At 42.6% G+C, this 13,704-nt stretch overlaps 1 protein-coding gene across 1 annotated transcript in view; it reads left to right on the top strand.

Annotated features, from left to right (window-relative positions):
- The first annotated feature begins 3,294 nt into the window (after positions 1 to 3,294).
- OPRK1 (opioid receptor kappa 1) overlaps positions 3,295 to 13,704 on the top strand; it is a 30,812-nt gene continuing 20,402 nt past the window's right edge. Inside the window, exons 1-2 of the mRNA XM_026516516.4 lie at positions 3,295 to 3,493; positions 3,860 to 4,156. Coding sequence (XP_026372301.1) covers positions 3,900 to 4,156 — 257 coding nt within the window. The 5' untranslated portion in view covers positions 3,295 to 3,493; positions 3,860 to 3,899. The remainder of the gene's footprint in view (positions 3,494 to 3,859; positions 4,157 to 13,704) is intronic.

Raw genomic sequence — 13,704 nt, 5'->3', positions numbered from 1 at the left:
CTGTACACCTGGAATAGCTCACAGGATGTCTTCATGACAAAGACACGAAGGGGACTTATATCTTTATTAAGGCAATTTGCAGATAGCGTCTTGAAGAAGAGAAACCTTTTATTCGCACAAACTTGTTGCATTGGTTATTGACTACCTTGTTTTATTAAACACGTTTCCTACAAAACACTTACTGGTTAATGGTACTTGTTATTAATTAATTATTCATAAAACTTTTAAAAATTTAGGTTCTGTCTCTCACACTAGATTGCATAACCTGTTTGGGAAAAGATTGCCTTTGCTTTGTTACTCCCTTGAGTCCTGCCTTTCCACCTGCCACCTGGGGACATTCACAATATCTGATGAGTAACCTGACCTGGACCCTGCTGCATTCTGGCTCCTCTTAGGCTGTACTGGCCACATCTGGGGTCTTAGGCAAACGTAACTGCTGCCTTCAGCTATATACTTATTGCAGGTTTATGTCTGTTTTTAGAACTGCAAAAAAGCAAATTGATCACAGTTTCCTGGCGGGGTCCATAGTCTATACAATAGAAATACCAAAGCACCCACCACCCAAGACACTTGGTAGCATGAAGCAGTAAGAATAACTGAAAACACATTTTCAGCTTTACAAGTACTTTACTTGTAGTTATAAGCATAGTGTTAGCACTGAGCAGAATGGCAGGTAGCAATAAAGTGAGAGTAAGTTTATATCAGTGCATAATAGTGTACAGCATTTTAGCACTTTATTTTTCCTCTCGATTTTATATGCTTTTCTCCAATATTATGATAAAATCTCATACTCCTGACAACCTGACTCCACATAAGCACACTTCCGCACTGTGTTCAGAGACACAAGCCAGATTCCCCTAACAACTACAACTGCCTGAAGGTTTCTTAATGCTCTGCCCATTTTGGCTTCACTTTATTTTGACCATTAGTTTGGTAAAAAAGAAAAAAAAAGGAGTACTCAAATGAAACAAAACTGCCTTTATCATAATTAGTAATTTTTTGCCTTCAAAAGACTGTCTCAACTAACAGAGGAATCTTATCAGTGATCAGAATGAGAACATCATCTTATAGTTTAGAAGTCCCAGGCTGAGTTCTGCATTCTGTTTTCATTATAGAAGTATCTGACAAACCTCTCCATAAACATACACTATGTGTGTGTATATATATGTGTGTGTATATACGTGTGTGTATTATATATATATATATATTATATATATTATATATATATGACATAGAGGGAGATCAAAAATTCAAGTTATTGGAATTGTACCAACTTGGAAACTTCTTTATAGTTTTTTATCTCTTGAAAACTGTTAGGGTGCCTGGGTGGCTCAGTCTGTTAAGTGTCTGCTTTTGGCTCAGGTCATAATCCCAGGGTCCTGGGATCCAGCCCCACACTGGGCTCCCCGCTCAGGGGGGAGTCTTCTTCTCCCTCTCCCCCTCTGCCCCTCCCCCAATGCTCTCTGTCCCTCAAATAAATAAATCTTAAAATAAAACCTTTACTTAAATCTTTTCAAGTAATACCTTTTGTGTTCCCCCTTTTTTGTCCTTGCCAAATAACCCCTTTTATATATCTTTTGTCTTTTGGGGAAGAGAGGCTCTACATTTTCTCCCTTACATGAAATCATTCTGTGCAATTAGCATATGGTAAGAACCAGAAACACCTGTGTTTGAGCCCAACTCAGTAATATTACCAGCTGTGTGAGCCACCTGTGTGCTAAATACAACAAAAAAATTAACCAGTGTGGTAAGTGCAAAAGGAGGATAGATCTTGTAAATACCCTTTCAAAAGTGTGTTGCACAGAGATAGTTGTATGTATTTTCAATGCATGAAATCATAAATAAATAGGTAGTAGACAGAAAAGATAGACGGATAATTCTGTCTTTCCTAGCTATTTTCCTTTAACATACTATTTTTACTTTCCTTTGCACTTGGGATACTACTTAGTTTTCAAAGAAAATGTCTTCCTGGGCTCGTTTGGTGGTAGTCTGGGATCCCTCTGGCAGGAAATGAGCCCCCAGACATCTGGAGAGGATTCGTCTCCCATCTTCCTAGCAGAGAAGGACCCTCAGACACATGGAGATCCCACCATTCTGATGTTTTGTCATCTTCTAATGAAAATCTGCAATCAAAACCTAAAAAATTAAGATTTGATAATAATTTTCAAAATACCAATGGTCTCAGGGTTGGAGGGATTCTATTGGGTAAAAGAGAGCTTTCCTGTTGTTCTTTGAATCAAATTGCTAAGAAGAGCTGTGCATTTTGAGGTTATTGTTAAGACTGGTGGTTAAATGCCTCTTCGGGGGGTCACAATATCTTGGACAAGATAGGAGCTCTCTTCTGCTGTCAGCTGATGAATGGAATGACTGTATCAGCATCCTGACTCCTATACCCAGTGGGGAAAGGGGAACTTCCCCACTGTCCTTCAGGGCCCTCACTTCAGTGGCTGAGTCATGGCTCCCCAGTACAACTTACCTTAGCCTTCCTTCCATTTCCTCATTTTCCCCTGGGTCTCTTTGCCTGAGGGTGTCTTTCACCCAGCAGAATCTGACAGGGATCCTTGGACTAGCAGAGTTAAACACAGAAATGATTTCTCTATGGGGGTTCAGGTTCTTGGGGGCTTCATAGAGAAGGCACCTTAGGGACAGGAAAGTGATGATTGCAGGAATTAATAAAAGGGAAAGAGACATTGTTAATTACCCGGACAACACTGAGGCCTGAGTAAGGAGAGCGTTTTACTTATTCGCAGGTGAATGCGTGATTCTGGATACCACGAAACACAGGTAATACCCATAAGGTGCAGTCTGTTTGTTATCCCAGAGAAGACTAGAAGGAATAGGATGCACAGGAATATTTTATTTATGTATATGAAATTATAAATATCTTATGACCCGGTCTTATTCTAATTGGATTATTTTGCTACTTTATTTGGATGGGACATTCAAATAAACAGAAATACGCTTTTTCTCCTCTCTTGAAAGAAGGTCTGTCTCGAGAACGATGCCCACAGTTGTTCTAGACTTTATTATGAATATAATCCAGATGCATATTCGCAGTGAGACACACCCTTCCTTATTACTAAAGCTAAACGGCACAGGGGCTCAGTCTTAGGGCCATCCAAGAGAAGCTGACTGAGGCTCTGGGTAGTTGGTGCTCTCTGAGCCTCAGCTAGGGGAGCGGAGCTGGGCAGCTCCCCCCGCCCCCCAAACTGGGTTTGGGTGGGCGGGACGGGGCGGGGCGCCCCTGAGCTCTCCGGCTGCCAGGCCAGTGCGCCCACGGAGTCCTAGCAGCAATTGCCTGGCTGAGCCTCCGCGGGTCATGGGAGCCGCGCACTGAGCCGCGGCCACCGAGCTTGGCTGAAAAGGTGCCTTCACCAGAGCTCTGGACTGCGGGTGCGCGGCGACTCCGAGGGCTGAGAGGCCCCGGGAACGCGAGGTTCTGCAGGGGCCAGAACGTCCCCTGGACCAGTCTCCGGGTCTCAGGGAGGCGGAGGTGAGCTTTGGGCTTTCGACTTTCGAGGAGCAGTCCTGGGGAGCGAGGGCTCTGTGCTCGAGAGCTTTTTGTTCCTGGGGGCTCAGAGCAACAGTCTGGGGACAGTTCCACCAGGGGACCGTGCCTAGGAAAGGGTTGGAGAGGATTTCAGGAGCCCGGGAAGAGGAGCGAGCGCTGTCCGCCTCACCAGTACCCAGCGGCCCCTAGAGGTCCGCCCTCCTTTTCCCGCCGCTGGGGACGTGCGCCGGGGTGGGCATCAGCGGGTACCGGGTTACCCGGGCTACTGGCCTCCGCGCGCTGGCCCGTGTGCGGCCAAAGTTTGCCTCTCCGGGTGCAGCTGGTTCTCTCGCTCTCGCGGCCCCGCAGGTTCTGCCTCTGCTTGCCCTCCAGCTGCAGCCGACTGAACATGGAGTCCCCGGTCCAGATCTTCCGCGGGGAGCCGGGCCCCACCTGCTCCCCGAGCACCTGCCTGCTCCCGAACGGCAGCGGCTGGCTGCCGGGCTGGGCCGAGACGGATGGCAACAGCAGCGGGGGCTCCGAGGGCGCGCCGCTGGAGTCCGCGCACATCTCACCCGCCATCCCTGTCATCATCACAGCGGTGTACTCCGTGGTGTTCGTCGTGGGCTTGGTGGGCAATTCTCTGGTCATGTTCGTGATCATCCGGTGAGTGCGGGGTCCAGGCGCCGCAGTGGCTGGGGTCGGGAGGGAAGGTCTGGCTCTGAGGCCGGGACGGACGGTTGGGGCTCCAGCCAGGCGGCGGGGACCCCTTGCCGTCGATGCAGGAATCCGGAGATTCTCAGAGGGTGGCCTTTTTGAAGTAAAGGATTTCCTGGAAGAGTTTTGGGTGGGGAACCGCGAGGTTCACACCGGGCGAATCGAACAGCTAGGGGCGTTTTGAGGATTTGAATGACCCTCCACTCCCCCCTCCCCGCCCCCGCAAGCCCCTACTGAAAACTACGGTATGGAAAGTACTAGGGTGTGGAGGAAGGTCAGTGTCTTCTGGAAAGGAAGCTAGTTCCTTTGCCTGGCTTTCTTGCTTGGTTGCCTGCGCCAGATTGGAGCACTTTGTTCTGTCCTTTGCAAATATTTCTTAAGGTAAAATTCAGGCCCATCGAATACACTGGAGATAATTCAGAATTTTCTGTGACTCATCAGATTGGTATTATGGTTTATGAGCAAAAGCCAATATACTATTTAGGGTTGTTGGTATCCATGCATGAATCCTTTTAGTACTGAAATGTTATCTCATTTATTTAGAATATCAGTGATTTTTGTAAATAAGCCATCCAATATTTATGCTCTAAAGTGTGGGTTGTAGAGGTTTTAAAAAATTGCTTTACTTTTTATTTTCCACCGAGAGAAACTGAAGGTTCTATTTTATTGTTCTTTGGTGGCATTACATCGAGGTCAGCTTCTAATTATAAATAGCCAAATATGCACCTATTTTCACTAATTTTCTGGTAAGTGAAGTGATTCTTATATTGGCCTCTTTGAACAAAGAAAACAAGAAAAGAAAAAAAAATCCCAACTTTTCACTCAGTCCCCTTTGATATATATATATATATTTCACTTTCTGGGGGAGTTAATGCTTTGGAAATACACCTTTGAGAGTGAGTAAGGAGATTACATTCCTATGAGAAGTCCCTGTGAAATAAAGGACACAAGACACTCTTTTCAGGGACATTGAAGGGATGAAGAAAAACTACGTTTTTGTTTTTTAATTCTAACTTTAGTTTAGCTCTTTATTTATTATGAACCTTAAGAACATTATCTATAGTAGCATGAATCTTGGGAAATCGTCATAATAAAAAATGCCCATTTATCTGTCTATCTAGGTTTGAGAATATCAGGTCTTTTATCTTCATCTGTGCTCTGGAACTAAAACCCATCATTTAAGCCTCCAAATACATATTATAAATCTCATTTCACCTACAATTGGTGTTTGTAGCTTGGTAGCCTTGGTTTCCATAATTGTGTATTGCATATTATAGGCATTCTATCTGTAATGAGTAGAGGCTACAGAGGGAGGAGATATTTTAAAAGCACATTGTTTTTCTAAGTCATTAGTAATTTCAGGGCTGCTCTCCATTAGAGAGAAGATTATAGCAACCAAAAGAAAAGAAAAGACAGCTGTGTTCTCAATTACAATTAAAATTTTTAGGAGCTCTTTGGTTCAGAGGCTGTTATTTTGTAATAAAACATTGTTACACAAAAATAAGATGCTAAGAAAAAAGCCAACTCTCTTCCTACTTATATCATATTTAAGTGCATGAGCAAAACAAGTACATCTTATTGTTATTTGAATGAGCACCTGAAGTTTTGAATTTGAGAAGAGCTTCTTAGTTGCTTAACAACTGTTTGTATAGCCCCGCGGAGTAGGATCAAAAGGAATGAAGAATCCTAAAATATGTGCAAAGACAACTCCATGGGGAACAGTAAACATGTCAGAATGAAAACAGAATCCTAAATTAACTAGGACTTTTAATGGCAAATATGAATATGAAGAAATAGAAATAGAAATGAAATATAAATATATATAACAATTACATGTAATTATACATAATGAATAATCACCATTATAAATAGTAATATAGTACACTTACTAATTATTCATATATTTATATAACATATACAATATATAATTATATATGTGTGTGTATGTGTCTCTGCGTGTGTGTGTGTATCCAAAAGGTATCCAGGACTAAAATTTGTTAAAAGGAGATAAATTCAGCTAAAAATACAAAAGAAGTTAGCTAGTTCATGTAACATCATCCATCCTCCCACCCCACTCCCAACTACTTGGAGATGAAATATGAAAAGTGAGAAGTTATACTATCATCCTGGAATGCCAATGTACTGAAACATTAGTTTGCTTACATATATAGCTAAGAGGATTAAGAAGTATTTGGAGTTGGTTAAGAGTGAGAGATGGTCAAAGAGCTGAAAAATAAATCCTCAAAAGAAAAGTTGGTGGATGTGGGTTTATTTCACTCAGAAGAAGGGACTGAAGACTAGAGAGAGGTGGCTATGGTGTACACATCAGAACTGAGAGCAGAACCGGAGTGAAGAATTCATATGCAGCTTTTATAATTGATGTTGAGGTCTGAGCAACACTGCTTGAAAAGATGGAGGATCACTTTTGAGAGGGACACTATTTTAAAATATTACACATTGAAAAGGGCCATGGTTCAGTCATCTAGGACATCATTCTAAAGATGGGATTTAGAAGTTTGGATGTCGGGGCAGGTGCAGGTCTGAGATGGCCAGCTCAGACTTGGGGAGAAAGTTATGGTTGTCGAAAAAGCTTTGACTATTTTTAGACCTATCTTGCAACAAATGCTGAGATGCCCACCCACACCAACATCCTGGATCTTGCCAGGCAGTCTCACCTGTGATATCTTAAACTTTTCCTTCTCCTGCAACTTCCATGCATACAGCTGTCTCCTCCCCTAGCAGATATGACTAAAACTTAAGGGACACTAAATATATGCCAAGCCAGTAAAGCTCCCTACTTCACGTGAATCATTTTATTTACTCTTCCCAACTATAGGTGTATTACCATCTGCATTTAACAGATGGTGAAATGAAGGCAAAGTAAGATTAAATAAACTAAGGTCACACCTTGCTGATTGTGGAGCCAGCCTGACCCGAGAGCCTGTGCTTTAGTTCACTGTTCAATTCACTGCCCACTACACCACTTCTGCAGACCTGTTACCCAGCAGCCCTTCATTTTTTCCCAGATTCTCTTTTTATCTTACCTGACTGGACACCATAAACCATCGCCACAGCATCTCTTGACAATACATTCAGCTGCCTTGCCTTCTTGTCCTTCTGCCATTGTCTTCCACCGAACCTCAACGCTGGATCAAGCCAGTACCTTATTTTCCTATTCCTATTCCTGGCAAATTGAATGCTGCTGAATACAATCAATTCTATCTTTGTTAAGATACACTTGAAGGCAAAGTCACCGCCTTCAAGTGTATCTGACCCCAAGTCTGCCTAGTGTCTCTGTGTCTCTCTCCTATTTCCAGAAAAAGCCAATTCCTTTTCCCATTTGTCACTAAAAAAGCAAAAACAAAAACAAAAAAAACAACCAAACAAACCAAAAGCAGCAATAACAACAACAAAAACTAGTTTAATTGGCACTAATTTGTAAGCCCTCTTCCTGACCATATTTCATCATGCTCAGGGGATGTTCTTAACCCAGTAGTTCATTGTGACACTAGAGTCTAGCTGCTGGGAATGCTCTTCCTACATACATGCATTGGCATCCGTCCTCCCTTATATCATTCCATCTCTTTGGAGATGTTTCCATATTTGTATGCAGGGCAAATCCCTGCTCCTGAGAATTGAATCTCATCACCTCTGGCTCTCCTGAGGTCTCTGCTGTGTTAGCTATCCCCTTTCTATGCTATCTGTAATGTCTCCACTCTTTTTGTCCTGTAAGCATCTGGACATACTCAAGCATCTGTCATCTTACAGGTAATCAATATCCACGACCCTTCCATTTTTCTGAGTTCCCTTAGCTAATGTCTTTTCATCCTCCTGTGTGTTGTAGGTAAGCTTCTTGGAGGGATAATCCTTTTTCTTCATTTTCTTGTCTTCCACCTGTTACTCAGCCCCAAGCACTTGGGTTCCCTCCCTGACACTCCTTTACCAAAACTAGAGAGCATCATGTTTCAGCTGCTCATTTTCGGCTGACTGTCCCTTGATTTCTGTGGAGATTTGGCACGCTAAACCAGTCTTACACCCCTCACTTTCTCTGATAGCACCCTGTCCTTCACTTCCTGACACATCCTTGGGGTTTCTCATCTATAACACAGACTCTTCTTCCACTTGTGTTTCTTAATTGGTCATATTCTCCAGAGCCTTCTCAGCAATTCTGTCCCACTTTTCACATTCTCTGTATTAGTCAGGATTCAATCAGAACAGCAGAACCAGTAGGAGATGTACATGTGAAGAGATCTATTGCAAGGATTTGGGTTATGTGACAGTGGGACTGGCTGAGCAAGTCTGAAACCCGGAGGGCAGGCATCAGCAGAGGCAGGCTGCTGGCCACAGGTGGAACTTTTTTCTCAGGGAAGCCACTGCTCTGCTTTCTATTAGTGTGCTAGGGCTGCCATCACAAAGTGCCACAGACTGGGTGGTTTAAACAACAGAAATTATTGTCTCACAGGGAGGCTGGAAGTCCAGAGATCAAGGTGTTGGCAGGGTTGGTTTCTTCTGAGGCCTCTCTCCTTGGCTTTATAGATGGCTGTTTTCTCCCTGTGTCCTCACATGGTTTTCCTTCTGTGTGTGTCTGTGTCCTAATCTCCTCCTTTGATACAGACACCAGTAAAATTGGATTAGGGCCCACCCTCATGATCCCATTTTACCCTGATTTTACCTCACTTTGACTCTTCGAAGGCTCTATCTTCAAATACAGTCACATTCTGAGATACTGGGGTGTTAGAACTTGAATGCATGTATCTGAGGGGACATAATCCAGCCCTAATCGCTGCCTACCCCCTTTCTGTTCTCCTTAAGAAAACACTTTCCTCAAGCTTCAATTTTCTTGATAATTATGTACATATGTTCTCTTTAGTTTGAAGAAAATCTTTACTCTTGTAAAGGCATGCTTCCTTTTAAGTTAAATGTAAGAATAAACAAGGAAAAAATTATTAGGACAAAAATAACAGGAATCAAGATTACTTGGTTTTTGGTCTTAAGTTTTACCTTTTACATTTCTCATTAGTTTTCATTAATTCATTGCTACCACAATAAAGACTTCTAGGCGGTCAGTCTTCTGCTAACCTTGCCCTGAGAGTAGAAGATTTGCTTCCCCATAGTTCAGCCTGGGCAGTGTTGAAATTTCCTAAGAGGGACAACTTTACGAGAGGCTTAGGAAACAAACAAAACAAAACAAAACAACAAAACAGAACCACAAATATACTCTGGAAATGGTTCCATTTCCTGAACTCAAATTTCTTCTCCAAAGGCAGCCAACCCACCTGAGCTTTCTGGGCACAGAGATTGTTTTTTGCAAGGGTATCTGTTTTCTTCCTCATAAATTGGGGGACAGAGTGTTTCTTCCCCAAGCCACTGACAGAAGTCCCACTCTGCAGAGACCATCTTAGACATTGCATATACGGACTCAGGTCTCCCCTGAGTTGGTCTGAGTCCCATGGTTGAACTTGTGACCATCCCAGGAAACTGTGTGGCTATCACTGAATTGGGTAGATATGGGAAGAAGTGAGTTGACCCAATCAGAGTGTCCGATGCAGTGCCTGCCTCTTTTCCATCCAGAGAAAAGAGTGTCTGTTCTTTCTGGAAGTTCTCATTGCAGTCATGGCAGTTGTACGTACACACATATTCCATATTCTCTCAGATGTCACTATAGCCTACCTTGGATAATACCGCCAGACTACACCTAGTGAGGTATTGAAAAAAAGGCAAAAGCTTAGGTATAATTAACCTTTTGCTGCTCCCTCTCTGACCTCCATCTTATCTCAGGCCTTGATTGAAAAATATGTTCTCATTTATCCTGAGTTCTCTTTTTGGAATCAACGTTGAACATTTCCTTAAAAGTAAGCATAGTGAAGATCCCTCCAGAAATTATTTTCAAAAGTGCCTATCTTGCATTTTTCCAAGTAATTTTATTATTTCATAAGCTCTCAAAAGAGAGAATTGGTTTCACTGCAACTGGTGATATGGATTAGCAAAATGGAACTATTTTCTTCCCTGTGGAACGTGATTGCAGCTGAAATCCAAATCCTTGTGTTTCACAGATCAGAGACTAGCCAGCTGCATCTCCCTCCCCCCCAAAAAAATGAAAAGAAAGAAAGAAAGAGAAAGAAAACCAATTTGGTCATCTGGTATAGAGCTCCTAACCTTTAACAGACTCCAGGCAAAATCCTAGTTTTCCAAATCACTTCTTGATTCTATTGACTTTATGAGACTTTAGAATTTTTACTGGTGCCTGTCTTCGACTTAGGTTGAGGAGGGACTTATTTCTGGCTGGGAGATGATTGCCCCTCTCCATTGATCATTCAGCTGTATTTCTTGAGTAGCAGTATCTTCCTGTGAGCTGAAAAGTTGGCGATTTTTTCACTCCAGATTAACTTCTGGGTGCACTCAATTGTTGTTGCCCCGGGGGCTCTGTCCTCAGTGCAAAAACCTAAAATTGTATGGCTGCAGGACAGATTTTTTTCTAAGGCTTGACTTATGTGGTTTCAGTGGTGCAAGTAATGCAGGCTCAAAACTGTATTAACAAAAGATTTATTCTTCCACAGAAAATCAGCCAATTTTTGTTTGTTTCTTTCTTTGGAGGGGATACTGGCTTATGTCTGAGATAAGGAAGACTGATGTAAGAGAGGAGATTTTAGGAGTGGGGATAATATTGTAAAAGGCTTGTGTGTGTGTGTGTGTGTGTGTGTGTGTGTGTGTGTGTGTGTGTGTTTAAACACCCCTTCTCTGGTCCAGCAAGTCGGAATTTAGAAGAAAGATGAGAAAAACAGAAAGCACGTGATGACTATGTGATGAATTGAGAGACCCCAAAGAACTGGTCTGAAGGTGGAGAAGGGAGCCTTCAGATTAACAACGGCTAGAATTTGGAGCATTTAGAGACAATTGGAACACTTTTCTGAGCTCCTGCTAAGTATTAACTTACTTAACCTCACAAGACAACTAAACTCGGTCTGTTTACCATGTTGCTTTCCACCCAGTGAAGGGGCCATTTCCTTCTGATAGAGTACAGAGTGGAAGGGTAAACTTGTCTCCTCTCTGCCAGCATCCTGTGGCTCCCTTAGCTATGTCAGTTTTCTGTATAAAATTAGAAAAATCATTTAAGATATCTGTGTAATTCTAAATATGCAGATAGTTGTTGGCTGAGAAACAACATGTCAATCACATGAGATTTATAGTTTTTCTACTGGGTGTTGTCAGGCATGATAAACACTCACCCTGTGTGCACAGTTGAACACACTAGAACATTCATTCTGGGTGTTAGGACCATGCCTACAGAGGACAAATCTATCCTGGGCACCAGCTGTTGCAGTGAAATCACTGTTCTGCTTTCTTCCACTGCCCTTCATGGACAGTCTGCCCACCCCCATGGTATGTGTTGCATGTCCACCGATCCGGCTGTATATCACTACCAGCTTGGCCACTGAGGCTGTGACAGTCGTGGAACTCAGGGACACATTCTGCTCCTCTGTTCTTTCTATAGCTTTTGCTCTTTTGCGTATGGGAGAATAATTCTGGGGAACTGAAGGGGCTTGACGTCTGTGTGAATCTGTAGATTCACACAGTGAATGTGAATATAGTGAATATATTCAATTGCAGTGTCAGATCATTGGAGAAACAGTGACCGAATTTCCTTTACTTTCCTTAAAAATTAATAAGCTATTGCCCCTTAGTAAAGAACCATAATTTCAGGGGTGCCTGGGTGGCTCAGTCGTTAAGCCTCTGCCTTCAGCTCAGGGCGTGATCCCAAGGTCCTGGGATCAAGCCCCGCATTGGGCTCCCTGCTTTGCTGGGAAGCCTGCTTCTTCCTCTCCCGCTCCCCCTGCTTGTGTTCCCTCTCTTGCTGGCTGTCTCTCTCTCTGTAAAATAAATAAATAAAATTTAAAAAAAGAACCATGATTTCAATAGTAAATAATCCAAAAAGACATGGCAACTTAATTTCGAGATGAACTGAAAGTTATCTGGAGAATTAATGAAGCAAACTCATTATGTTTTCAAATAAATTCTTCTGAAACTTCACATCAGTAAAGCCATCATTACTGATCGTTTCAAATATGAAATTTGAATGCTCTGTATCTGGAAAATATGCCCAGGAAAATGAATAAATCATTCTTGTTGGCAGTGCAGAGAAAAGAGTGTCAAAGCATGTCTCTCATTATGCTAGTCCTCCATTGTTGGTTTAAAAGGACTGCATTTTCCCAGGTATCACAGAAATTTCCTTCTACTGAGCTTGGTGTGCTAGGGGTCTTCAGACCTTAGCGCAGCTCCAGTCTTGTAAGATAGTGAGTGGCCAGCTTCCTGTGGGTCAGGAGTATTTGGTCACACTCATTCTTTTCACCAGGACCAAACAACAATTCTTCAGGTGTATTCTGTAGGCCTGTAGGTATTTGCTATACTAAAGGGGTATATTCAGAAAAATGACCGCTCATGTGTTTATTTGTTTATTTCATTCTGTTGGACCTATAGTTCAATGGCTACAGATTTTACCTCCTAATGTCTCACTAACTTGTGGTCTGAGGCAAGCCATTTACTTCCTCTTTACTCTTTTTCCTCACCCAAGCAATGGGTATTGTTTGTGGAAAAACTGCAACTTTATAATGTACATGACAGCCTTTGTCCATGGATGGGCAGCGTGCTAGTGTTTAATATTAGTATTCCATTCCCCATATCAAATATTTTTACCCTCATGATGCGTACTTCACCACACTTATTAGAATGGTTTTCAATCTTTAGCTGGGGAAGAAGCAGAACTCACAGAATCACATTATTTCTCTGATAAAATTTCTCCCTCCTTAAAAAATTTTGGAATGAAAGCCCTGAATGCCTTTACTGATTAGCTATGGAGTCTGAGAACCCCTGAAAATCATCTCTAAGACTGTTTACTCTTCAGAAGAAGTGGGGGCAGTGGTATCATATGGAACTGTCAGGCAGGTTGTTAGGACCGTGGCAGGGAGTTAGTAACCACAGTAATGATACTAGCAGCAGCACTGATGACTGCAAGGGCTGGCATCCAATGAGCAATCATCAAATACCAAGTCCTGTGTTGAGTACGTTGAGGGATTGTCTCACTTAGTCATCAAGACAACTTTGCCAGATAAAGTTCCCAAAACAGAGTCTGCCCCACAATAAACCCTTAATGCTCCACATGGTTTGCCTCTTGGTATTCCAGGTCCTCTGTGGCCTGAGACCCCATTTCCCAGCTCAGCCAGGTTTCCATTACTGTAGCCATGAAAGCCTCTCTCTCCAAATCCTTCTCAAAGTGCAAGAACCTGTCCAGGTTATATCTCCTTTAAATGTGTCCTGATCTCCTCACTACACGCTGATCCCGCCCTTCTGTCTATTCCTCTAGTTCACGTTGTAATTTTGACTCTGTCAGTTGAAAAGCTCCCAGGGGCATGTTCTGTATATTGAGTTTTTCAGTCATCCTCAATGCCTAGTATATTGCTGTGTATGGAGCAGGCACTTAAAAATGTGTTGAAATAATGAAA

Source organism: Ursus arctos, unplaced genomic scaffold (genome assembly GCF_023065955.2).
Source record: "Ursus arctos isolate Adak ecotype North America unplaced genomic scaffold, UrsArc2.0 scaffold_6, whole genome shotgun sequence".
Taxonomy (NCBI): domain Eukaryota; kingdom Metazoa; phylum Chordata; class Mammalia; order Carnivora; family Ursidae; genus Ursus; species Ursus arctos.
This window is presented reverse-complemented; position numbering and strand designations above follow the sequence as displayed.